This window comes from Manacus candei, unplaced genomic scaffold (assembly GCF_025592945.1).
Source record: "Manacus candei isolate 608988 ecotype Guabito, Panama unplaced genomic scaffold, ASM2559294v1 h1tg000048l, whole genome shotgun sequence".
Taxonomy (NCBI): domain Eukaryota; kingdom Metazoa; phylum Chordata; class Aves; order Passeriformes; family Pipridae; genus Manacus; species Manacus candei.
The window spans coordinates 10,440,022-10,465,518 of NW_026138096.1; the positions used below are offsets into that span (position 1 = coordinate 10,440,022).

General features: G+C 45.6%; 1 protein-coding gene across 2 annotated transcripts; it reads left to right on the top strand.

Moving 5' to 3' along the window:
* SMYD1 (SET and MYND domain containing 1) lies at nt 1-25,034 on the top strand. Of its 2 annotated transcripts, XM_051798595.1 has the most exons (10): nt 1-444; nt 9,871-10,047; nt 10,720-10,933; nt 12,443-12,573; nt 14,494-14,532; nt 17,203-17,395; nt 20,505-20,597; nt 21,744-21,907; nt 23,414-23,582; nt 24,643-25,034. In XM_051798595.1, the coding sequence occupies exons 1-10, from the start codon at nt 308-310 to the stop codon at nt 24,799-24,801; spliced, it is 1,476 nt and encodes a 491-aa protein (XP_051654555.1). In that variant the 5' UTR covers nt 1-307; the 3' UTR covers nt 24,802-25,034. The 2 variants fall into 2 exon arrangements, with proteins under 2 accessions (XP_051654555.1, XP_051654556.1); XM_051798596.1 differs by lacking the exon at nt 14,494-14,532.
* The last annotated feature ends 463 nt before the right edge of the window (nt 25,035-25,497 follow it).

Here is a 25,497-nt window from a genome sequence, read left to right on the forward strand (position 1 = left end):
ACAACTTCTTGGGAGTGGGAGAAACAATTCAAACGTCATTTTCGCGGAGGGTTTTCCTAATGAAGCAGAAATCCCACCCCTGTCCCTTCCCTGCGTAGGTCGGCGATATTGTGCAGAGAGAGGATCTCCGGCTCCTGCCTCTCCTGCTCCCACCCCCTTCCCCTCCTATGGGAAGCGATGCGGCCAGGGGTGGGGGGAGGCCAGCCCTTTTATAAGCGTGGTATTGCAGCAAGTCCAAGTTGATAGGAGTGGCAGGAGATTTGACTTGCTCCGAGATACCCACCTCCCAAGCCTCGGGGTCCCTGGGATGACCAAAGGAGGAATGGAGTCAGTTGAAGTGTTCACAACTGAAGGCAAAGGCAGGGGCTTGAAAGCCCAGAAGGAGTTCTTGCCTGGGGATGTCATCTTTGCGGAGCCAGCCTATGCAGCCGTGGTTTTTGACAGGTAAGAGGAAAGCACTTGTAACACACAGACCAAAAGTAATCTCGATGCAAAATTTCATCTGCCTGGTTGCACAGAAGTTTGAAAGTGGACAACGGCGGAAAACAGAGCGAAGGGAAGTCAGAAGCACTTCTGTAGGTACATTCACAGCTTACAGTGCATGTGCTTCCCAGGGCTTAGGTCATCTTTTTTACTTTTAATATGATGCAATGTATTTCCAGGATGTGACCTTGCAAGGTGCTTGGTGTCATCAGCTTTTACAAATGCAGTGAAAGTTGCATATATTCTGTGCCTCACAAAACCAGCCCCGTATGCCCCAGCGAACTGCCAGGAGTTGGTGTGATCCAGGCACAGCGATCTTGGACTGACTTTGCTGAAGCCTCTGGTGTGTAATGCACGATAAAAGTGAGTTCCATTGTGCTCTGCTCACATGTACCACCTCCATCTGTACTCGCAGCTTCATCACCCGCTGCCCTCGGACTAGGAGCTGGTGGGGATCAGCAGCTGACATTGTTTGTGTTAAAGTGATTTTATATTTACACATAGCTGAGTCAACTGGAGACAAGTGTCTGCTTTTGCTCTTGCACGAGGCTGGATTTAAATTTATGTCCACACTGATGTAACCAGAAATTAAGTTCTGGTGCAAGGACGTTTTTCTTTTCTGCTGCTTGTTTTAAGCATAAACAACATTTGTTTAACTTGCCCTTCCCGTGTGGCTGGTAGGTCCCCACTTCTGCCCTTTGAATCAGAGGAAGATTCACTTAAATAACATGGAAGCTAAAAGACACAAAGAACCAATTTCTGTGTTAATGTCCATGGGGCTAAATCTAGAACAAAACCTCAGACATGAATGGAACTTGTTCAGGCTTATAAGAAAGAGAATAACTGAGAACAAATGTGGCCCTAATTTTTAAACTGCAGAGTTAGATGTCGGTTGAAGGTTTCATTCTGGGCTTAGGAAAGTTGTGAGTGTTCTTCAAGGACATCATGGTCAGTCCCAAGACTGATTTTTTTGCCCCAAACCAATGACTTTAGTAAATACTCTGCATATTAAACAGGTCTGTGAGCAGTCCTGCCTAGCTGAGCTTTCCCTGATTGAACAGGCTCTGCTAATGAAGTCGGGGCACAAGCAGAGGTCGTGCTGCTGTTTTAATCCCAGACATTTTGTACCTGAAGCTGATCAGTGCTACTGTGTGATCTTGTAGTAGCAGAGGACTGGGGATTAAATGGACAGGGCAAGAAATAATTTTTTTTTGTGTGTCTTTCACTGTTTCCTTGCCCTTTAACTGTCAGTGGGTGAACATGATTATGAATCTTTGCAATAGCAGCAATGACACCTGTAGTTTTTATTTTAATCTGTCATTGCAAGAGATCACATTAAAAATGTCATCGTTCATTTTAAAATGCTGAATTCATGAAGTCTTAACCCTGAGCTCAATTAGAGTAGTTGGGGACAAAATCATCTCTCCTTGATGTGTCGTTTTAGCTCTTCTGCTTCAGTTCCACTTGTGTCACTAGCTGGAATCTTCTGGTAATATTTGCTTCAGAAATGCCTATGGACAGTTATTTTTCCCATATGCCTTATTAACAATAATTTTTTAAAAAAAGAATTAAAAAACATTGAAAACATTTTGGCTTTTGATGGCTGGTAGAGAGTTTTTTTTCTTGTATGTGAAATGTTGCAAGCATCATGCATAGAGCAGAGCTTCCTGTGTTGAAGAGCTACAGCTTTGCTGCATTTTCAAATGTCACTTGTGTAATGTGAGATAAGGGGAGAAACTATCACTACATCAGCTCTTAGACTGCAGGCTGTGTCTCAGGCTTAGGTTTCCAACAGAAAACCTCGGATGGGGAGAGATGTGCTTCAGTCCCTCCCCACACTGGGTTTGTTTAGTTTCCAGAGGGCAGGTCCAGAAGTTGAGCAGCAAGGAGGCAAGTGCATCACTTCTCTGTGAGGGGAGAGGATGGGGATGGCTTCAAGGCATTCTGATCTTCTTCTTCTTCTTGTTGTGAAATAATAATGGACTCTTACCCTCCTGTGACACATTTCATCTCAAAGCACTTCATATAGGTCAGTGGGGAAATGCAGTCCCCAAATTTGAAACAGGCAGTGCCAACTAAATGCCTGTTGGTTAGTGTTTGACAGGGGATAAGCTGGGCCTGAGATATAATGGAAAAACACGTTTTTGTCATGGAAATTACCCTGATGCTTTTCTTACACACCCCAGGCTTTGGTTTTGAAGGCATCTTCTACTGCTATCCCAGAGTATTCAGTTGCACCAAAACCCATTGAATTGATTGCTGTCAGAGAAGGGCAGCCTGAATCCTTGTAGGACCTGCAAGAGTAAATTCACACTAGGCCGTGGTGGCTGGTTTTGCCCTGAAAGAACTGCTGTTGCCTCTGCATGGATGATGCAGAAGTCCAGTGAAGAGGCATGTGGTTTTCCTTGCCCACAAACACACCTGTATAGGTCCTGAAATTGGTGTTGAGTCTATGCTATTAAAAAGGATCTCAGCCTGCACAGGGAAACCCAAAGTCCACAGTCCCTCATCCTAATTCAACTCAGCACTTTAATCTCTTGCTGAAAGCACTCTGTTTGTGTCCTAGGGAAAGGGGACTGAAATGGGTGTGATTAGTGGGTTTAATTTTTTGGGTGAGGTCTTACCAAATATGTCATCAGACTTTCCACAGATCTCAGCTTTCTTTGTGCATAAAGACAACCACAAAAGCACTAGAGAGCAGAGTTGGTCTTTACTTCACTTGTCCAGCGATATGCTTTGAGACTCAGCTTGCAGATGAAGACACCCAAAGCCAAGGTCTTTTTAAAGAATTTGAGATGCCCCAGGGTGTCTGAGACATCCTCTTAAGGGTGACAGGTAAAAACCAGGATTTATGACAATCAGGCCTCTTCTCAGGCTGGCTGGGTGTCCCTGCAGAGCCTAAAATAGCACTGGATTCCTGCATCCAGACAAGTGAATCCAGTCCCAAGTGCCCATGTAATCAGTGGAACACCATAATGTGCACTGAAAACAGACACCCTTGAGCTAAATGACTTTCCAGACCCCAGTGAGTGTTGTGATGGACACAGGAGGGTAGAGATGAGCACACCTAGGTGTCTAAATCTACAGCCTGCATCCCACCTTGGAAACCCCTGCAGTCCCCTACAGTCATTAAGGCTGGTGAGGGCCAGCACTCTTCAGCCCAGTGATGGTCATCTGAGCAGCAGTTTCTTACACAGTGCCAGACACTTTTAGTCCAGAAGTACATAAAACTCAAAGAAGGTTCCTATAAACATTTGCCAGCTCATAGTTTCTTAGATTTTAAGGCCAGGGTATGAGTCACCAGGCTAACTCTGCTCATGGCAGGGGGATTGGACCAGATGACCTTTAAAGGTCCCTTCCAACCCGAACCATTCTGATTCTGTGATTCTATAACCTTTTTGCTTAACACAGTGTTTACCTGGTGTTGACTCTTGTATCAAGCCTGTTACTTCTACCTGAATGACAACAGGCTGCCTAGAGAGATGGTGAATATGGATTGAAAGAGGGTGCAGAACTCAGTGTGATCTCCAGTATTTTACTCTTTGGATAAAGTGCAGGCACAGTCTGATCTGTGTTTGATTCAGCCCTGCTGTTATCAGCTAAATATCTCTCAGAAAATACCAGTGTCAGGCCTGCTTTGCCCTATAGTAGATGCAGAAGGCTGGAAATTTATCCTTTCAAGGGATTAATTGCTTTTGTTGGGGTAATTTTTCAATTTGCAAAACCCCTCTGCATTTCTCATTCCCACTGAAGCTTTCTCTAGTGCTCTGCTTACGTGCTGGGGTTCAGTCCTTCCTCCCTATTTGCTTTCTTTTTGAAGATCCCAGCTCTCCTTCCCTCACTGACATCTTCAGGACGATGGCATTCCCAGGGCCTGGGCTCAATGTACTGTATGTGACCTTCTCCTCTGGCACATCAGTTGGCTCTCAAGCCTATAAGAGTTTACATTTCCTATGAGCATGGGGGTGCCTCGTATGTCTCTGTCAGCCTTCATCAAGAGAAGGTTTGCTCTTTAACCAGTGGGGTTTGAGATACAGTAGTCAAGGGAAACAGTGTCATGTAGTAGAAAGCCAGGATTGCCTGAGGATCTGCTTGATGAGTGATCTACAAATGGCTAAAAAAATGAGATCGTTCTTTTTGATGTATGAAACAGGCCTGAAACGTTTTCCAAGGAAATGTGGAATTGTAGCTGTTATTGTAGCTAGGAGTATAAGAAACCCAAAATTTTCCATAACAGCGTGATTCTGAAAAGATTATAGAAACGAATTCCTTGAGTTGATGCCAGTAAATACTGTGAGCTAATGTGATCACATTCACACTGCTTGGAACATTCTGGGGTTTGATTTTTTATTATTGTCTCATTTGTTGAAAAGCTTAGATAAAACCTGGAAGAAAACCTAGCTTTTTAAAAGAAAACCACACCCACACCTCTAAAAAGAGGCTGGGAAATTTCATAAAGAAAGACTAAAAATAAAATAGTCAAACATTAGTCTAAAACAAATCCTCCACTCAAATAAGACAAACTGGGATATGTCATCCCTGACATTTTAAAGATGAAAACAACTAAGCTCCAACCCCTTTTTAAAGGAGCAAACCCATTCTTGTGCTAATAATTCATCATTAGGTAGTCTCAATAGAGGTCAGCTGTTGATCACCTCCCCCTGTCCTTTCACTGCTGGAACAGAAGGTGCATTTCCTTAGACTTTTGTCTTTATTGAAGTGTTACACACTCTGCTTTGAAAGCCAAGGAGACTTTGTGTACATCTTAAGCTGTTCTTCTGCTGTCATCTGTAGCAGCTTGAGGACAACCAGCCAGTAATAAATAGGATTTGGGTATAAGTTCATCCATGTGTATCTCCTATGATGTACAGAGTAGAACAAACCTGTGTTAAACAGTTTGTGAGCTCCTCACTATGTCCATCAGCTACTCAATGAAATCCTCCTCTGTTCTTTGCACTAAAGCCATCTCACCTGGCTTTTCCAGGCCAGTGAATGGGGTGCTGTGTGTGCTGGATGGCAGATGTTTGGTTGTGAATGTCTCAGAGATGAGGTTAATACATTTTGTGTGACAGTGCTTAGCCCTCTGTCCTGGCAGGTCCAATAGTTCTTAATCCATCTGAATCCAATCCAAGCAGTCACAAGAGTTATTTGTTTCTTCTGCTTTCACTGAGGGCTGTGCTTGCAGGAGCCATGGTTTAGTTGTCAGTGCTCTGTCACCTCTGGCTGTCACATTGAATCATTGCTTTTGTCACAGCAGCTACATCCAGGATTAGTAGTTTGTAGTTGTGCGTCTCATCTACGTAACGCCAGAGCACATGAGTTCTTCAGAGTTCAGCTTGGTTGACTCTTGGATGAGAGGCCAAGGAAACCTGAGAAAGTCATTTAGTGAGTCAGTCAGTGGTATCTGCCCTCCAAGTCAGCCCTAAATCACTGACGTGGCAAGGTTTGGCAGGCTGGAGGTATCACTGTACTTATGAAGATCCTGCTTTTGGGCAGGGTGGGAAAAAGGCTCACAGTGTGGAAGATGGCAGTGAATGAGTGGCCAGAGATCATCTCAGAGGCCATGGTGTACATAGACACAGCAGAAAGCAGTTGTGTTGTCCATGTGTTAAAGCAAGGGAAGCTGAGCACCAAGACTCTGAGGGCTGAAACCCTCAGGGCTCCTGGGCAGATACCACACTAGAATTCACCTACCCAGGGTACTCTCCAGAAACTTTTGTAGATACCTGACCATCCCACATCGGATTGGGCTGCTCTGTACTGAACTCTGTACTGAGAGGGGAGATCTGGGCTACCTGGAGCCATTTCTAGAAAGTTAAACACTTTCTAGACCAGATAGAGAAGGTTTTTTAGACTAATGATTTCCACAGGCTGAGAGACTCAGGTTTAATCTTGGGCCGCTCCACCTGTCCTTGGGGGACCTTAATCATTGCAAAAGGAGTGAGAGAGTAGCCTGTGGATCACTGCAAGCCTTTTGTGTTCTTGGTGTTGTTTGTCTCCAGGTGGTATCAGAGCCTGGCATAAGGTCCAGCCCTGGGGCCAAGGGAGAGCCCCACTTTGGCAATCCCTTTTGGGGCACCCAGCTCTGAGCTCCTCTGGGACAGCAGGAGTTTGTACAACTGCCAAGGGGCACCTGGGGGATTTAGGTGCTTACAGGCAGTACTTGACCAGTATTAGTTGAAGATTTAGGTAGTAGATCTCAAATATTTGTGTCTCCTGTTTTTTTACTGTGCCCAGAGTTGAGCCCAGGCCACTGGAGACATGGTAGCACACATTATCAATAAACCCAGTCTTCTTTTAAAACATTTCTGGGCATGGAGAATCCTGCAAAGGTTTTGTGAGAGGCACAGTATTCCTTAAGCCTGCCAGTCAGATTACCTGTGAGTAATTGTGGCTGGACTGTTCCTTTGCTTTCTTGGAAAATCTTGTATAACTTTTTTTGTGCTGCATCTCCTCAGAAATGGGGAGTTTCTAGAGCTGGTTCTGCAGGCTGGATTTGCTTTGGAAAATCTGGACACTCTATGTGATAAACAGCAAAATGCAAAGTCAACATTTCAGTATTTTTCTGTTCTGAGGGAGCAAGCTGGGGGGAGAGAAGCACCTGTTTGAGAACTTGGGATTTGCTGCACTGTGTTCCCTTCCAACCTGTCATTCCTCTCTACAAAGAAACTTCTTTTTTATGCTTTCTGGCTGCCCTCAGAACACCCAGGCAGCAGGAGGGAGCCCTATTCCCCGAGGTATCTCCCGGCACAATTGTAACCATGCAGGTTTTATCAGCTCTCTGGCTCTCCTTTGCCTTACAAGGAGTGTAATCTCTCTTGCACCTCTCTGCCCCACTGACTTGACAGCTGACAGAGCACAGCCTCACATTTCTCATCAGCTCCCAGCTCTTCCACTTGACACAGTGGAGCTGGTTCCATCCCCCTTCCCGGACACATGCTTCCCCCTGCCCCATTCTGGGTGCTTGTCTTGCATTTGGGCTCTCTCTGGCACTGCTCATTTTTCTAAACCTCCTTTTCCAAACCTCATTTTTGCAAACCCAGTGGTTTTGTCTGCTGTGGGTCATCCTGCTTTTAAATCAATGGCCCTCTTCATCCTGCAAAAGCCAAGGCACTGAGTTGATTTTTTTTCAGACCCTCACACAGCACTGCCAGAGGAAAGAGAATTGTTAAATGTACTGTGATGGACATAAATATGCATATATATATATATATATATATGTATGTATGTATAGTGGAGAAGCAGGACAGTCTTTGGGCTGAACTCTCTGGAGCTGTGGGTCTGATTCCTGCCTGTGCCACGTCCTCCTCATGGGATCATCAAGAATTTTTAAAATTTCCTCGTACCTCAGTTTCCCCACTCTGGGCTGTGGACAATGATAACCTCCCCTTGATCATGAAGCCTCTGTGGTCTGTGAGCTTTTTGCAATGAGGAAAACCTCCTCTCTGGCACCAGCAGTGTCTGAGTGATGGGAATTAAAACTCTCCTGTACTGTGGAGCCTGGCTGGAGGCCCAGATAAAGTGGGTGGTTGCCTGGAGAAGCAGACAGCTGGAGACACCAAATCAGGCAGTGAAAAGCCTTCTCTAGCAGCAAGGGGAAAGTTCCAAAGTTGTTTGGGCAGGAGACCAAAGTGTGTCCCCCTCCTTCTCAGTGAATTAAGTCCTAGGAGCAAGCAGCTGGACACTTGGAAGGGGCACATGGTGAAGGTTTCCCCTTGGTCTGGGACCCTGGACACTCTATGAGGGAGGATGCGAGGTTAGACTTCTTCACCAGTATCCTCTGATGTGTTCCTCTTGCAGCCTTGTTTTTAGGTATGTGCATACAATGGTAGGATCCTTCTTGGAAATCTAGTTTTGAACCCCCCAAAGAAGTTTGTCCCTTTTGGAGGGTATTTCATCACCATCTGACTCACAGTAACCTCTCAGCAGTTGAACCACAGAGCCAGGGGCAGGAATAGCTGGTGAGCAGCACTTACTGCTGCTGGCATCAGAGAAAGACACGTCAGGCTCTTTGGATTTGCAGGAGAAATTTGCATCACTAGCCCCTCTGAAGGAAGGTTTTAAGTGGCCTGAAGAGCCCAGTGCTAAAGCTGATGTCAGACTAAACAGGGAGGACTTCATGCCCTGAGGGCCCCATGTCCTACTCTACCCAGTGCTCCTGTGAGCTCACCTTTCCTCTGTCTTCAGCTTCTTGGTGTTTTTTGTCCATCCCTGAGCAGCTGGAAATCCTCTCTTCCTTCGGCAGTCATACCTGGGGATCTGCTGGAAGCCTGTCCTAGTCCCTCAGACCTTCACTAATCCATGCTGAGCATCTCCCTGGAGTCACTGGGACCAGGAGAGCCCCAAACCCACCCAGCCTGGGGTGGACAACCAGAACATACATGACACAACCAAAGGAAGGAGAAGACATGAAACACTTTGGTGAGAAGACCTACCTTGAAGGAGGTTGTTTTGTTGGCTCTCTCATGTCATTTCCAACACAAAGCCACAATCACCAAGTGCAGTGCCTCCAGAACAGCTACACCTATGGCCTGGTGGCAAAAAGAAGGGACAAAGAAAACTGCCTTTCAATCCTTGGAAACGTGTCTTGGTTTCAAGCAGCACAAAACCAGGGTTTCCCCATGTAACCACTTCACTCTATCGGTCTTCTTCGTTGTGGTGCTCCTCTGGTCTGGTCCCTAGCAGAGCATTGCTGATGTATGTTTTTATCCTTACGGTGTGCATGTGCCTTAGGACAGCTTAGGATAGTAGTTAGGACAGCTCAGAGCCATGTTCCTGCTTGGTCCCTCTCACCCAACGTTTTCCTAAATCTCTTGAGCACAGTGGTGGCCACTGCACCATTTTGTGACCTGGTCCACGTGGGGCCCAGGAAAACCTTCGTGTTCGGAGGAGTGCTCACTTCAGCCATATTCAGAGGCTTTGCAGGCAGGCAAAGCTCTTGGGCTTGTTCTTTGCCTTGATATTCTTCTTTGTGCTCACCTGAGCCACAGACACATCAGGCATCTGCTTTCTGCTCAGCAATGGGTGACTGGTGCTTCAGCACAGGCCAGACAGAAACCAAAACCAGACTGAAAATCCTCTTGATGGCAGCAGTGCTGAGGAGGAACAGATGAGCTTCATACAAGAGGGCTGAAAGCTGGGGAATGCTTTATTGCTGTCCTCCTTTAAACAAACTCTTTGTCTCTTTGAAGTAGCCAAACAGAAAAGGAACAGCACCTGGCAAGCACACAAGGATTAAGCTGGGTGGGATGTTTCTTCACTTTCCCAGAAAATCTTGAGGGGTCCATCCTTAGTGACTGTGGGGAGCCCAGGGATGCAAAGCTGGCAGAGCTGGGCTGAGCCGGCCCTCACTGAGGTACGAGCCAATGTGTCCTTCTGTCTTTCCAGCCTGACACACGTCATCTGTCACACCTGCTTCAAGCGGCAGGAGAGGCTGCACCGCTGTGGCCAGTGCAAGTTTGCCTATTACTGCGACCGGACCTGCCAGAGGGCGGCTTGGCTCAACCACAAAAACGAGTGCTCTGCCATCAAGAGGCATGGCAAGGCACCCTCTGAAAACGTCAGGTGAGAGCCGACCCCTGGGAGCTGAGCTGCCAGCCTGGGAGAGGACGGTGCATCCCATGGCAAGGCAGAACTGGGTGGCATGATTTGGACAGGGTGGAGGTGGGAGAAAATTTAGGAAGTGCCAAGACTATCCTTGTGCTGAGAGGATGGGGACTTGGAAGAGCATCTGGGGTACAAGGGATGTGCCCCTGCTTTTATTTTTTTGGTGCTGGGCCCCAAAAATTCTACTGCAGCTGAGTGTGGTGAGGAAAACTCACCCTGGATGGTTTAGGAGGTGTGGGAAAGTGGGGAGTAGGTGGAAAAGTGAAATAGGAGATGGGCTTTTCCCAAATTTGTCTATAAGATACATTAATTTGGCTTCACATCCCTGCTCTGTCATACGAAAATGAGAGGAGTCCCCAGGGAAATGGGAGTACTCATGGAGGGCTGGGGACCTGGGCGTCCTTAGCACTTCTCCAGATGAGAACACAAATGCAGGGGCAAAACCTTGCTTCTCCCTTTCCTTTAAAAGCCCACAGATGGTGACCAGCCATCTGAAGCTGAGCCAGTCTCAGTCTGTCTGTCTGCACACAATTTCCCACCTATGAAATGAATTTTGATGGACCTTCATTCCCTCTCCTTGTGGTGGGGGGGGGGTGGTGGTGCTGACTCCTGTGGCTGTGTCCCGGCCAGGCTGGCTGCCCGGATCCTGTGGAAGATCGAGAGGGAAGGCAGTGGGCTGTCTGAGGGCTGCCTGGTCTCCATTGATGAGCTGCAGAACCACGTGGACAGCTTTGGGGAGGAGGAGAAGAAGGATCTCCGCACTGACGTGGAGAGCTTCCTCGAGTTCTGGCCGCCCCACTGCCAGCAGTTCGGCATGCAGTTCATCTCCCACATATTTGGAGTGGTATGTTGGAGGGGTTGGGGGAGCAAAGGGGGCAGTGTCTTTAATGCCAGCTTTCCAGAGAAAGTCTCCAGCTGGCCTGAGTTGAGGATGGCTGATTTCATCCCTCTGTGGACTGCCTGTTCCCCAGTACCATCTCTTCTGCACTGACACTGGGAAACTGAGGCATGGCAAGGGCAAGGTCTGAAGCATTTTGTCTGTCTAAACATGCAGACAAGTGGTTTGCTCAGTGGTAGGTGCTGCATTGTCATCACAAGTCCCACTGGGCATCTCTCTGCACCCAGGAGAGCTGAGAAAATCTAAACGTATTCTTAGTAAATATACTTAGAATATATTTAAATATAACAAATCTTTTTAGTAGATACATTACTGTCTATTGATATTGTATGCATTGGATTATTTATTTATAATAGCTAATACATATTTATATATAGATATTGCTTATATGATAAATTTTTAATAGATATAATAAAACTGGTAAAAGATACTAACTATATTTGATAATATCCATTACCACCTTGTTAACTACAAATTTTTGTTCTCAGTGTAGCAGAGAGGCAAATTCCTAGAAGCCATTTCAGGCTGAGTTGCTCTGCCCCCAGCTCTGGTACCAGTTGGTTAGTGACACACCAACCCCTCGGCTCCCAACAGAGCCAAAGGGGCCAGGGTGATCTGGGAGGAGACACGCTCTGCTTGCACCTCTGCCAGTGACTGTTGTGGCAGAGAAGCTGGGTTTGCCAGTCCTGTCACAGGGAGAGGACACAGCATCCTTTGGTGGCACCCCACAAACGAAATCCAGTCCATTGGACTCAGGGAGACATATGTGCTAATGACTGGCATAGTTTGTCAGTGGAGAAGTAAGGAAGTACAGAAAACGTACAGAATCAGTTCAGAGAGGAAATAAAACTATTAACAAGGTAAAACAATTAGCAGCTGAATTCCTTTGGTCAGTCCTACCACATATTCTCTTTGCAAATATTTCCTTTTTTTATGTTTGTGACTATAAACTATTCCATTCATATGTGATAATAATGTATCATATAGGCAAGTAAAATGATTCATTCTTGGTAGATTTGTCATGGAAAAACCATTCTGAAAATTCATAGTAAACAGTAGTAATTAACTCATTTTTATAAGCTTTGAGGGCAACCCAGCAAACATGACCTGGTTGAACACAGCTCTCAAGGTTAATTTCTAACTGATACCTGTTTTAATAAGTGTGAACTTTGCTTTCTGCTTGTATTGCTTCAAATTAATTTTCCTTTGACCTTTTCCTGAATTATTTCTAGGAAGCAAATAATATAAGGAAACCAGTACATGGTCAAACCAAGCTTATCTTAGGCATCCCAACCAAATATTAACAGCAAATATTCTGCAACATTTACTCAGCTCTGCTCTGGGTTGGTCCCTGTGCATGAGTCCTGCACTGCTTCTCTTGATGTTTTGTCCCAGCTGGAAGGTTTTCAACTTTTTCTTCTTTAACACTTCTTCCTGCCTGTGTTTTGTGACTAGATCAGCTGCAATGGCTTTACCCTCAGTGACCAAAGAGGACTGCAGGCTGTTGGTGTGGGAATCTTCCCCAACCTCTGCCAGGCCAACCATGACTGCTGGCCCAACTGTACGGTCGTCTTCAACAATGGCAAGTGAGTGGATTTCTTTCCTTGGGCACAAAAGGGATGAATCCTAAGGGGCAACTCTGCCAAGTCTGCAGACTCTGCCAACCCTGGTGTCAGATCCCTGTCTCAGAAAATCTATTAATTCTTATTTCCTTCTATAGCTGAGAAAAAAAAAAAAAGAAAAAAATCAGTATTTTCTTTCTCAAGAGGAACTGTTTTCTCTGTCATTGTTATTTTAAAACTTGTCATCTGATGCACTAAAACACAAGATTTGACCCCAAATCCAGCAACCAGAAAAGAATTTTTTCCTTTTTTTTTTCTTGAGTTTTGTAACTAGACTCAAAATAGGTAGATGAAGTAGTAAGTAGCTATTTAGCTCCCCCTTATATTGAGGCTTCATAACTATGGAGTAATTCCAGTTAGTAATTTACTAAGGATTATGCTGAGTCCACAGTCCAAGTTTCTCAAGATTGCAATCAGCTGTGTATCACTATCTGCTGAGGTGTTTATAACCATTTCTAACACAACCCTCATCTGGTGAGAGTGTTCCATCTCCATTAATCACTGATTAACACTTTAGCAATGGGACCTTAATGACAATTGTGACTGTTATCTCCAAGCAGTGTCATGCCCGAGTGCAGGATGCTCTAAAACCAATGAGCATTCCCCATTCCCACCCAAGTCCTGTAAGAAAACTTTTGAGAGAAAAGTGAAACGGGAAGAGATTCAGTGGGAAATGCAGGGACATTTCATCAGAGCTGGGAGAGGAGGCTGCTGCTCTCAAGGCTTGGGACAGCCCACAGGAAGGATGCTCTGCTCTTCCCAGCCTTCCAGCCGTGACAGGTATAAACTGCTGCTGATCCAGCAGGTTGCAGTGTGTTCAAGACATTTACTGTGGGAAATTTCTCCTCAAAAACTGCACAGCCACAGTATTTCCTCCGAACTTTTCCGCTATGATTTTACAGCTTCCTGTCTTCACCAAACTTTAGTGCTATAAGTTAACCCCCTCCCTAGCCTCCCTTTCTTCAACTAACACATTGCTTCTGCACTCCAGTTATCATTGCTGGTTTTCCCTGATAAAACTACACCAGCATTTATCAAGCACCTTGTAAACATGCAAAGAGAAAATAAAACTGCATTAGGATGATTACCTTGGTGGGAAATAGGGTCTGATCCAAAGCCAGGTTGGAGTCTGTGGTATGGTATCCAGTTGTCCTGGATTAGATCCATAGTGGGGTGATGGAGAGCCTCTCCAACCAGCTTCCAGCAGTGGAGGAGGTAACCAGCAGTGACAGCAGCCCTGAAGTCTGACCTCCTGGGCAGTAAGTAGAAGACTGGCATTTTATTTACCTGATAGCTTCTCAAAGCTCCCACATGTATCTTTTTACTGGCTTGAAACTTGACCATCTGGTTATTTCCCAGGTAAATTATGAAGGTTTCTTGTCTTTATGTGTAAACCTGATGATAAGTCCCTGTTGTGAGAAGTGAGCTCTCTATCAGCGCTCAAGGCACAATACTAGACTTGAGGACCCACAAACTCATCATACAGAGCACAGTCCTTGGGGCTGATATCTCAGTCTGGTTTCCATTTCAGACTGTGTTTTAGGGACTACAACTGCTGATGTCAGTGGAGACATTACTGTACAGGAGAACTAGTCCCCTTGCACCTGCCAAATATGTCAGAAGAAGGTTTTGCACATCACAGTGCTAAAATCACAGTGCCAGGGCAGTTCTCCACGAAATCCTCCATGGCCCAGTGATGGGCACTTCAGTTCTGGCAGCTGCATAGCAAAAGGGAGGCTCTCAATGCAGTGCATCAGGAGCGAGGCACAGGGAACCCCCTTGTCTCCTGTCAGTACAACGTCCCAATGCGCTATGCCATGTACCATTTTTTTTTTTGTTGTACTTTTATGTGTGTAAACTGCAGATATTTGTTTTGTCTTTCAGTCATGAGGCTGTAAGATCAATGTTCCACACACAGATGAGGTGGGTCAGTCTTGAAAGCATCGTTCCCCTCTGTTGCCCTGTACCCCTCATGCCCCATATTTAATGGAAAAGATGCAAACACCCCAAGGGTCTTTCTCTGTTTGCAGCAAATTTCACTTCCCTTGTTTTCTAAACTTCTCTTCCTTCCCCCTGTAAAGCCCCACTAAACCCAAACCTCACTTAACTCTGCATTTTGTAGTAAATTAAGATGATAGTGGTAATACTGTGACTATCTCCCCCAGGGTTAATTCCCTCTCTGCCTTCCCACCCTCTCCCTTGTCTTCCTCCCTGTCAGTATTTCCCCTCTGCACTTCTCATTTCTCCTCCCCTGACCATGGCAAGAACGTGAAAGTCAGAACAAGGTCTTGCTAATCTTGTACAGCCCAAAATAAACCCTTGCATATTAGGAGATGAGAAATGATTGTGTTACTGACATACTAAATGGTCCACGTTTCTTCTGCAACAAACAGTGCCCGATGAATGCTCTGCCTACAATAGCAGTTCCGTGAGATGTAGGTTTCAATCCTTTTTTATCATAATACTTGATTAATGTTTCACCTTTCTATGATGCCACTGTTAGCTGATCCCAACTAAATAAATCATAAAAATATGTGCAAAAAAAAAAAGTCTCTGCTTAGCTCATGGCACTTGGTATATTATATTCAGTCCTATTAAGTCCCCACTGTTGTCTTTAAACTTTAATTTCAATCAGGCTACAATTTCCTCAAACAAGTTGTGAAATGCGTTGGAAGTGCCCTTCTTCACCATTGATTCTTACTCAGGACATTATAGATAGGACCATAAAAAGGGGCACATGTGTTTCACTTCTGTTTAGAGTTGCTATTTTGGAGCAATTTGAGTTTTGATCTATCAGGCACTCGCTGTGCCTGTGCATGCAGCTATCAAGGCCCTTGCTGCTCGTGGCAGACACTGGGGAAAAGAACTTTGGACAAGCTCAGTGGTGTGCTCCTGGCTGACAGTGTCTCTTTAACTACAGCTTTTAAAATATGCCATGTGTTTCCTGGCTTATCCCAAAGACTATCAATCCCATCAAGGGATGGCTGCTTAAAATATACCTATAGTGCTTGAGCTATGGGGGGCATCATGAAAGTCAGAGGCTTTTCTGGTTGCATGACTCACTTTAACGAGAATCCTGATAGGTGTGTACAGGAATGTTTATGTGTAAACCTTTCTGATGGGAATTGCTCCTTTTCATGCACTTTCTCCTGGAGTAGCAGGTTGCATTTTTCTCTAGCTGGCATTTTCCTGTGGTTGAGACATAACTAATTCCTGCCCTTTGTGACAATGGCATGTTTAGTGACAAATTTTGTATGAAATATGCTGTTGGTATGACTGAACAGCCAGAGAAGGTCAAGACCAGCCTCAGAGAGTAATTTTTACAGCAGCTTTAGCACAGCTGAAAGGCTCAGAGCTACGCCCTTGGTGCTGAGAGCTTGTAACAGGAATTACAAGGGAATTAAAAGGGAACTGCAGTAGATTTACAATCATTCGCAAAAATATGATCACACAGAATAAGTCATGTCTTCCCCAAAGGACCTACTTTTAATGGACCTGTGAGTCCTCTGCCACCTGTGCCTTTGGTGAGGCCCTTGTTGGGTTCCACCTAAAGCACCTCATGTTCAGATGGGGGCAGCACATCCCCCCCAGGTCCATCTCATAACAGGTATGTACATCAAACAGGCTGTTCAGCTCACTAGTAGTTGGGAGAGGAGATGGATACAGGAGCTCCACCTCACAGTTGGTATTTGATAGGGTTTTTTTCCCCATTCTGGCCAAATTCTTCAGCCACTTGTACCTGTCCAGCCCCTGCAACTGAGAGATGGCCCGGAGTAACTGGGAGATTCAGTGTACAGAGTGAAACAGCAAGGGACTAGTTTTGAATGTCCATCTTATTTAAGAGGTTTTGCAGGGAATGACGTGAGAGAAAGGCAGGTGCTTTCCAAAAGCCTGTCATCAAGGGCTTTCCATGGGTTTTTCTAACACAGGCTGGCAGTTGAATTGTGGTTGTAATAGCAATAGGCATCAGGTCAAAAGATCTATTAAAAGATAGACTCTTTGCAGATAACCATTTCTAAGCCTTTATGTAAAGGTGTGTGAACAGGGAGAGGGCATCCCTGACCCAGGACCCAGAGGGAATTTGTCTTAACTTTTCAAAGTGAAAATGACACCGAAGGCAGCACAGCTTGGGATCTGGGAGTCTAGCCAGGGTAGCATGCAAAGCAGTATTTAAAAAAAGACTTAAAGTCCAAACTCAGCATTTTGTTGGGTATTTCTGAACTTGCGGGGGGGGGTGTGTTTCCTGGTGATGCCTCCTGCAACGTAATAAAAGTTGATGTCTAGGTTCAACCCCCATCTGGATAAAGTAATTGAGCCATAATCTGTTTGTAGATCAGAACTTCACATATCCACGCCAGGGACTTGCAGAGGGGCAGGAAAAACTGGTGTGACTGTATTCTTGCTCTGTATTCAGTTAACCAGACTGCTGTTCATCTCTGCATTGCTCCCTGAAGACCTAAAGCAGGGCCTTAGGGCGAGGGCTCAGCTCTGCAAGGCAGGGGCAGGTCACAGGATTTGTCCCTGATGGCTCTGTGGCCCCACCTTTGCTTCTGCTGCTCCTCCAAGCGCACATCTCATCTCCTGTGCACTCAGGATTGAGCTGCGGGCTCTGAGCAAGATTTCTCCAGGGGATGAGCTGACAGTTTCCTACGTGGATTTCCTCAACCTGAGCGAGGAGCGGCGGAAGCAGCTGAAGAAGCAGTACTACTTCGACTGCGCCTGCGAGCACTGCAAGAAACAGCTCAAGGACGACCTGATGCTGGCGGTGAAGGGGGGGGAAAGCAAGGTATGGTTGGTCCTGCTGTGTGCAAACCCAGTGGTGGCTGTGTCTCCTCCACTAAGGCATCTGAGTGTCTCTAGGATTGTGGTTTCTCAGCACGAGGACACTCTTAATAAGAACACAGTCCGATTTTGGCAAAAACATGACTAGTGCCAAGGTGAAAAAATGAGAACAGAACTGAACCTTGACTGAACTTCCAGTCCCTCTTTTCAAAGCCCTGTCACATGGATTTTGCACCATCACTTGACATTTGTGCGTGGTTGCTGTGGGCAGACTGACTGTGAAGAATTAACATTTGACTGCTCATTTTTAAGTAATCTGTGTTTTCCTTGGAGGTCTCACAAGTCATCAAGTGGGAGAGTGTAAGGCTGTGTCTTGCTGTTGGCAGTGGCATGTGTTGTTTGGCCAGCAGCTCCAATTTGTGAGTGTGCTGGCGGCTCTAAGAGTTTCTTTTTAGTTCCTCTGCCCAAGGATATAATTGTTCACAAGATTTTGTCTTCCATGGCAGCATTAGCTTAGGGGGTTTCTACTCCTGCAAGCTCTATAAAGTGTATAAGGGAAGGCAAGGCAAAGCAAGGCAATTTAATGTATCATCAAGTCATTGATCTGCACTGTTGAGCAGTCACATAATGAATCAGACAGTACAGGTCAGGGACTGATGTAAGGCAGGACCAAAAAGTAAAGGTGGAATGAGGAGCTGTGGCTTCAGACCAACGGTGCCACCAGGAGAGGCTCAGCAAGATGCACTTTCCTGAGAAGGAGGAAAGAACCCTCCAGCTCAGAGCCTCCAGCTCAGAAGTTACCAGGAAACCAAGCTCAGCCCTGTAACTCTTCTTTCATATAGGCGGCAATCATGAAAGGCTGGATATTGCAGAGTATATATCTCTTCTTGAGAAAGGTTTAGAGAAGTGGAAAGCTGATACGAGGGAGTTCCCATGTGAAACAGAACATGGGACCAGAGGAGACCCGTTGCTTGCTGGGTCAAGTTCTCCTCTAGTGCAAAACACCCTACTCCAAAATCCCATTTTAAATTATTGAGCTTCATCTTAAAGCTAATCCTGACTACTGTACTTCCCTACTTATAGTATAAAGCTGCTCCAGAGCTCAGTTCTCTGATGCAGAAGGATTTTTATCTGGCTTTCTGCAGAAATATTTTTTAACGCCTTCTCCAGTAGACAGCATAAAAAACCCTCAACTGTCATTCAACACCTGCTATCAAGTGAGCACTGAGAGCATCAATCACAGAAGGGTTTGAGTTGGCATCTCACTCCAACCCCCCTGCCATGGGAAGGGACACCTCCCACCAGAGATGCACCATCCCCTTTTTGTGACATTAAAGGTGCTGTGGAGCACAGAGCAGGAAAACATGCACTTTTGGGTGAATGCCCTCCACAATCTGAAGTGCCTGCGTAGAAAAAGGCTGTTAAGTATGCAAGGTGCATGATTTCAGCTGTTAAAAATATACTCCATCCACAGACAATAGGTATCCAGGCTGACCTCACCCTCAGAGCTCGGCTGCTCGCCGACGGCTGTATCACATTTTCTGAATTCAGACACACTTGCCTGAGAGCAGCAGCACTCACAGCTGCCTGGAAAAAGTGCTAGGAATATGTGCAAGATTGGCAGCTTACATCCCCAACAGCTGCTATGACCTCCAGTCCTTCACCCCTTCCAAAGAGTAGCAAAGTTACCATTGTTTATAATGGCAACAGACTTAGAAGTCTAGTAAAGGCAAGGGAGGATTTTTGTTAGACAAAGCCACGGTGGAAATGCTGTTTAAAGTACCTATTCTGGGCGTCTTTACTCAGGCAGCAAGTCCATGTGGTTTGCACTGACATTAGCATGGCCTTTGAATGTGCTCTGTGCCCCAGGACACTCTGTGTGCTGCTCAGACAGCTGCCCAAATCTGATGAGCTATGATAGCTTCAGTCTAATAATATAGGATAATAAATCATAACACACACATATGTATCCATAAATAGATGAGGGGTATATGGCTCTGAAAACTACTGGTTTTCCTTCCATCCTAAACTTTCAATAGCTTCTCCTAACTAGCTGAATTTCAGATTCCTCAAAAATCTGATTGGCCAGGTATGGGAAAAAGACAACAGGACAGTGATATGGTCCTGACTCCCAGCCTTTGCATCTTTCTTTGCAATGTTGTTTCTCTTCTTTTGATCCACACCCTGAGGTCCTTCTGGCTGCTGGCTCTGTTGTGTGTCTCCAGACCAAGCTCTTCTCACAAACTCCTGCAGTCATGCGATTGTGGGCTGATTTCAGATTTCCCATTTAGGAAAAGAAAGGTCACGATAGATAGAACAGTTGGAAAGTGCAAATTTGAAAGGCTCAGAAAGGCAGAAGATGAATGATGGTGCTGGATAACTTAATGTTGTATTTCAGCATTAAATGAAGAAAGAGGAGGCAGCTAATTATGAGCTCGTTAGTGTGTTTCCAGGTGTGTCTAGATGTGCACCAGGTCTCCAAATGCACAATGAAATGCAAAGTTCTTTGAGGTGTGGGAAAACACATTTCCCTCTCTGGGTGCAGCTGAAATCTGAGCTCAACCACTTTAGGGTGTTTGGATGTAATGACAGCATTTCTCAGGGTGGGTAAAATTCAGTGACCTTTCCTATTCCACCCATCCCTCCTTCAAGAGCCTTGTTTATCTCAAGCAGCTGCACTACGAACACCTGATACACACCAGCTGGTGGCTTTCACAGCCTCTTTGACGTCTTGTGAGACCTCTCAGTTGCAGGGTCAATTGTGTCCCTTTTCCAGAGGGGAGAAGTGGTGGGGAGAGTCAAGGAATCCAGTTATGCATGGTGGAGGTACATGGCCACTACCCTCATGAGCATCACTCTTGCTGAAGTCAGCAGGAGCTTCATCTCTTAACTTGGTAGTGGGTCCATTTCAGCCCATTTCAGTCTTGGGCAGGTCTGAGGGGCACTCTGGTACACACAGACAGCAGTAGGAAGGTAAGGGGGGATGTGGGAAGCACCCCAATGAGCTAATTTGGGTTCCCAAACTGTGGACCAAGCATCCTTTCGACCAGTGTACTTTGGCATGTGTCAGGCTGTGCATTTTCCTCACTGGTTTTTCCTAACATTGTTCCCAGCCCTCTGCAGACATGGTGAAGGAGGTCATCCAGTTCTCCAAGGACACGCTGGAGAAGATCAACAAGGCCCGCATGGAAGGACTTTACCATGAAGTGAGTCCTGGTACTTTTGCTCTCTTGCTGTAAACACACTGCCCAGGAAAACAGGCCTTGTCCCTCTGTACCTCCATGATTTAAGGATGAAACAATCTCCCCACTGCTGTAACCTGAATATCCTCTTGTGCTTCCTGCCCTCTTGGCAGCTCAAATTGCAAAAGCTGATATTGGTTTCTGCCCTCTTTAGCCCACAACTCTGTCTCATACAACATCCCAGACTAGTTTCTGTTGTGAAGATGATATAAGGAGATTCAGGTGACTTTCAGCACCTCTGACTGACACAGGTGTTGAACCAAGGGCCTCCTGAGTGAAAAACATGAGTTACAGGGCAAGTGTAACAAATCAGCTCTGCCAGGTAGCCTCATAAAAAGGAAAACAAGGGATCTGGGAAAGGGACAGGACAGTCAGGAGACTTGGCACATCAAGCTGTGAGCTATCTTTGCCTATGTTGATCTTCTCTTCACCTCCTGACTCCTCATGCTGCTCATCTGTCAGGCGCTGAGGAGAGGTGTGGGACACTCATATCCCACCTGGAATATGGGCTACAAGGGCAAAGGGTGAGAGAGTGCAAGTCACTTCTTTCTTTCTCCTTCTTTTGCTCACCCAGGAAATATGTAATTGCTCTCTTCAGAGAGTACTCCAGGTTGAGTAGCAACCTCTGTGTTTTAACTTCCTTTGGGAAAAGGGTGAAGCCCCCCAGAGCAGAAATCTGGACACTGGATCAGAGCTGGGTGCAGTACAGCTCCATGTCTCCTGCCCTGTGGGGTCATTTAGAGTGTTCCTTGCATCAAGTGCTTGCAGGAGGTTGGGTGGGTGGCACTGGGGTGTAAGAGTCCTGTAAGTCACTTGGTATCCAACAAAACCCAAGCTCCTGGAATCTTCTCCTGAGCAGTAGATATCACTTTTTCCTCACCAGTTTTATGAATGTAACCCTGGGAGAGAAAGATCTGAGCACCAGTCACTTTCCTCGGCTGCTGTTTGTCAGCAAATCAAAGCATGTCTTACCTTCCCCAGTCTTCACAGAGGCTGACTCAGCATCTGGGACTGGTGTGGACCATGCAGCCCACAGTGCTTTGGTGTGGCAGCTTCAGGACCAAAGGTGCTCGGACTTACCCTTCTTCCCCCTGCTTCCCTCACGTGCAGGTTGTGAAGCTGTGCCGTGACTGCCTGAAGAAACAGGAGCCTGTGCTGGGGGACACGAACATCTACCTCCTGAGGATCCTCAGCATTGCCTCCGAGGTGCTCTCCTACCTCCAGATGTTTGAGGAAGCAGCTGACTATGCCAAGAGGATGGTGGATGGCTACCTGTATGTCTGTGCCCTGTTTTTGGCAGCTCTTTGTGCTTATATAATGTTAAGCAGTGTTACAGGAACAATTTTCTTAGTCTGTTCCCATCAGGGCAACGGTGCTGGAATTCAGATGGGAACCTGTAAATATATCACGAGATAGAGAGGGACCCCTTCTTAAATGCACAAGAGCTCCCAAACACCTTAATTTACTAAACTGGACCTGGCAATTGGTTTGGGTACATCTTTCATTAGCCTTTCTGTTTCGTTTCCGAAGCATCTCAGGGCTGCCCTGACAGCAAGACACAGAGCCTGGGTGCAGGACAGAGAGGCTGTCACTGCAGGTGATGGTCTGTTCCCCTGCACCCTGCAGGAAGGAGAACTTGCAGAGAAAAGAGAACTCGTGTCAAATGGCTGTCACTCAAGATATCCCTTCACTCTTGAATAGATTGTGGCTTTTATCTTGGCTAATTAGTTTAGTCCTGGAGTAAATGCTCAGTGAGAATAAAGAAATTCAGGCTTAGTTCACATAGATCCAGGGTAAATCTCACAGTAAAAATGGTGTGCTTTACTGTTACTGAGGTTTTGTGACAGGACTGATGAGTAGTTAACAGAAAAAAAAAAAAGAGAGAGAAAAGTAAAAAAGAGAGAGAGAGAAAAGAAAAAAAAAAGAAAAGAAAAATAATGGAAACCATAGAGAAGAGAGAAAAGCCCAGTTCATCACCTTATTCACCCTCTTCACTTGTCTTCTTGGTCAGTTTTAGCCCAAAAGGCCTATGGTATTTTTTTCTTTTGCAGTAGGGTGACAGAGTCACTTTCCCGGCTTGCAGGCCTGACAAGCAATTTTAGTTGCCCCAGCCTTGGCACTGAGCTGATTGAATCATACAGAGGAAATTCCTTCCCCTCTGTGTTCCTCAGTTTTTCAGACCACAGTGAGGACTATGGTAGTTTCCTTGCTTGATTTAAGATCTGCCAATTCAATATGCCAAATAAGCCCTTGAGGGCAGGTTTTCAGGTGGGTCCAAGCATTTTTAACTCCGCTTCAGCTTCTAAAGTTGGATGCAGGGGAGAAGTTTCGTTTTTCCCACCTCAGGTGCTGACAGTCCCCAGAGGCAGGGGTGCATCTGCAGGGGGTGATGTGAATATTTCTGAAGTTTCTGGAACCACTTGTTTCTCTTCCCACTTTGATTGAGAATCTGATAGTTGTTCCATTCTCATTTCACTAAGCACCAAGTTGGTGCCATCTGAGTAGTAGGGTCAGATCTGGGCTTTATTTGTGCCAAAATAATGCGGAATGAACCCTGTTCACAGGTTGTTCATCTTTCACAACTCATGTCCCTGTATAGCTCTGTCCTTGCGTAACCTGTTCCTGCTCTTTCTAAGCGGGGCTGCACATTTCGGTGGCACTGGGTGCAGTAGGCTCTTTACCTGAGTAAACAACCTGCTCTTTGGCAAACATACCACATCACTGACAAACTTTTGGGAAGCCAGATTTTTTTCTGACCTGATTACTCAATGTGCTTCCAGGAAAATATATCATCCCAACAACGCGCAGCTGGGGATGGCCGTGATGCGGGCAGGAGTCACTCACTGGCATGCTGGTCTCATTGAAGCTGGGCATGGCTTGATCTGTAAAGCCTACGCCATTCTCCTGATAACCCACGGACCATCCCACCCAATTACCAAAGATCTGGAGGTAGGTGTCATATCCTGTGTCGTCTTTGCTCTCTGTCTGGGCAAAGTTACATTTCAAGCTGTAGAAACAACCCATCCGTAAGAGCTGAGAGATGTACTAAGTACTGACTGCTTCTTACTAATGCTGTGCTTTCATGGGGATTCTTACAGTCTGCTGGGAAATGCATCTCCCTTCCTATTGGAAATTTTCATCCTGAAAAATAGCTTTTATCCCGCACCAGAACACACATTTAAAATGGCAGTGGAGCCCCTGAATCTTCTTTGAAACTGCTGTGCCCAAGGACAGAGCCTCCCTTTCTACCAAGTCTGATTTTGCTGCTCTCAGAGGCTTGGCATTGTAATTTAACTACATCAAATTATCTATGGTGGTTGTTCCCTGTTTACCATCTGATTTTCTTTATTGGTGTTCATTCTTCTTTATTTAGGACTCCTCACTTTTTCTAAGCACCAGAGCATTTTTTTCCTCAGGTGACTGATAGGTATTTCCTAGTTTAGAGTTGAAGAGCTGCAGATCCCAGGGAATTACATCTGTTCAGATATGAGGAACTATTTACAATTGCAGCTGGGGAATCTGTCATTTATTTAGCCTTTAACTCACTTAATGCAACCTGTTGGCTTTGTAGCATTCTCCTTTATTGCCCTCAAAAAATTACAGGATACCAAATGGAATCCTTTATTGATGTCTTAGTCCCTGATACGGCAGAGTTATAATCTTTATTAATGCAATTTTATATCCTCAGAAAAATTAATATCTTCTACACAAAGCCAATCTGACTGTTGACTGTTTCTATGTAGCAAAGGGTGAGATCCCAGCACCTCCATTTCTGTGTTTCCCATCGCACTTACTTTAGGAGGAAAATAGTGGATATACGGCTCATGCTTATCTCTGTGCTGCAAAGCCAAGCATTAAATAAACTCACAGGCCGGTGTAAAAATATATCCTAGGTCATTACATGGCCTAGGACATCCCTGGAGGAGAGTGCCTGCTTTTTGGCAGTGTTTTATTCACTTGCTTCGAGATTCCCTGCATCACAGGCTCTGTAACACTCTGTGTCCCTCAGGCCATGCGTGTCCAGACGGAGATGGAGCTGCGCCTGTTCCAGCAGAACGAGTTCATGTATTACAAGATGAGGGAAGCTGCCCTCAAAAACCAGAAGATCCAAGTCATGCCTGAACCCAGCAATGAGAACGCACCAAGCCTCTTCCACAAAAAGGAATAATGACACGAATTCACGCCTGTAGGATGACATCACCTGTGGCACTTCCAAACATTGGGAATGTGTTATAGGAATGTACTGTATCCATAAGGATTGTCTCCAGTGGCACCAGTCTGACAGCATGGACCTGCTGGGGGGAAATCCTGAAAAATATTCTGAGGGCTTAAAGCAGAAGAGGTGTTGGCAGAAACAACATCCCTTTTCTACCACTGGCATTAAAAATCAAAGCAGAACAATATGTTATAAAATTATTTACATTTTTATTGGAAACCTGTTTCTCTCTACACAAGTCCTGACTATGAAGTCCTTTGTTAAGTTTTAAATGATTTTTCCTAAGTGGTTCTGTTACTTCCTTGAGACGACATAATTTCTTTCCAGTGATGTCCATGGGATGGTAGAAGTGGGAAGCTGGTTCCAAAAAGTGTCATGTATGTCTGTGAGCACTGAGTGCAAATTCAGTAAGACTCAGAGATGGTGTTCGTGTTCAGAGGTATATTTTTGATGAAAAGCTGCTGAAAAATGATTCTACAGCTGGCACAGGTGCAACATCAAATTGTGGGCACTTTGCAAGTGAGATTAAGTGGAATTCCTACATCAACATAAGTTAATTAGGGCAAATTAGTCTCCTTAGTTAAAAATCAGTAAATGTCTGCAGTGATGGCAGCAGATGAGCATGAGATGGGTCCCTGCCAGAAGCCA

What these genes read in the sequence shown, in the direction of transcription:
- SMYD1 (XM_051798595.1), top strand. Translation starts at nt 308, where the DNA reads ATGACCAAAGGAGGAATGGAGTCAGTTGAAGTGTTCACAACTGAAGGC. An exon ending in GTCGTCTTCAACAATGGCAA is followed by an intron (nt 12,574 to 14,493) that starts GTGAGTGGATTT and finishes TTTGTCTTTCAG; the next exon opens with TCATGAGGCTGTAAGATCAA. An exon ending in ATGTTCCACACACAGATGAG is followed by an intron (nt 14,533 to 17,202) that starts GTGGGTCAGTCT and finishes CTGTGCACTCAG; the next exon opens with GATTGAGCTGCGGGCTCTGA.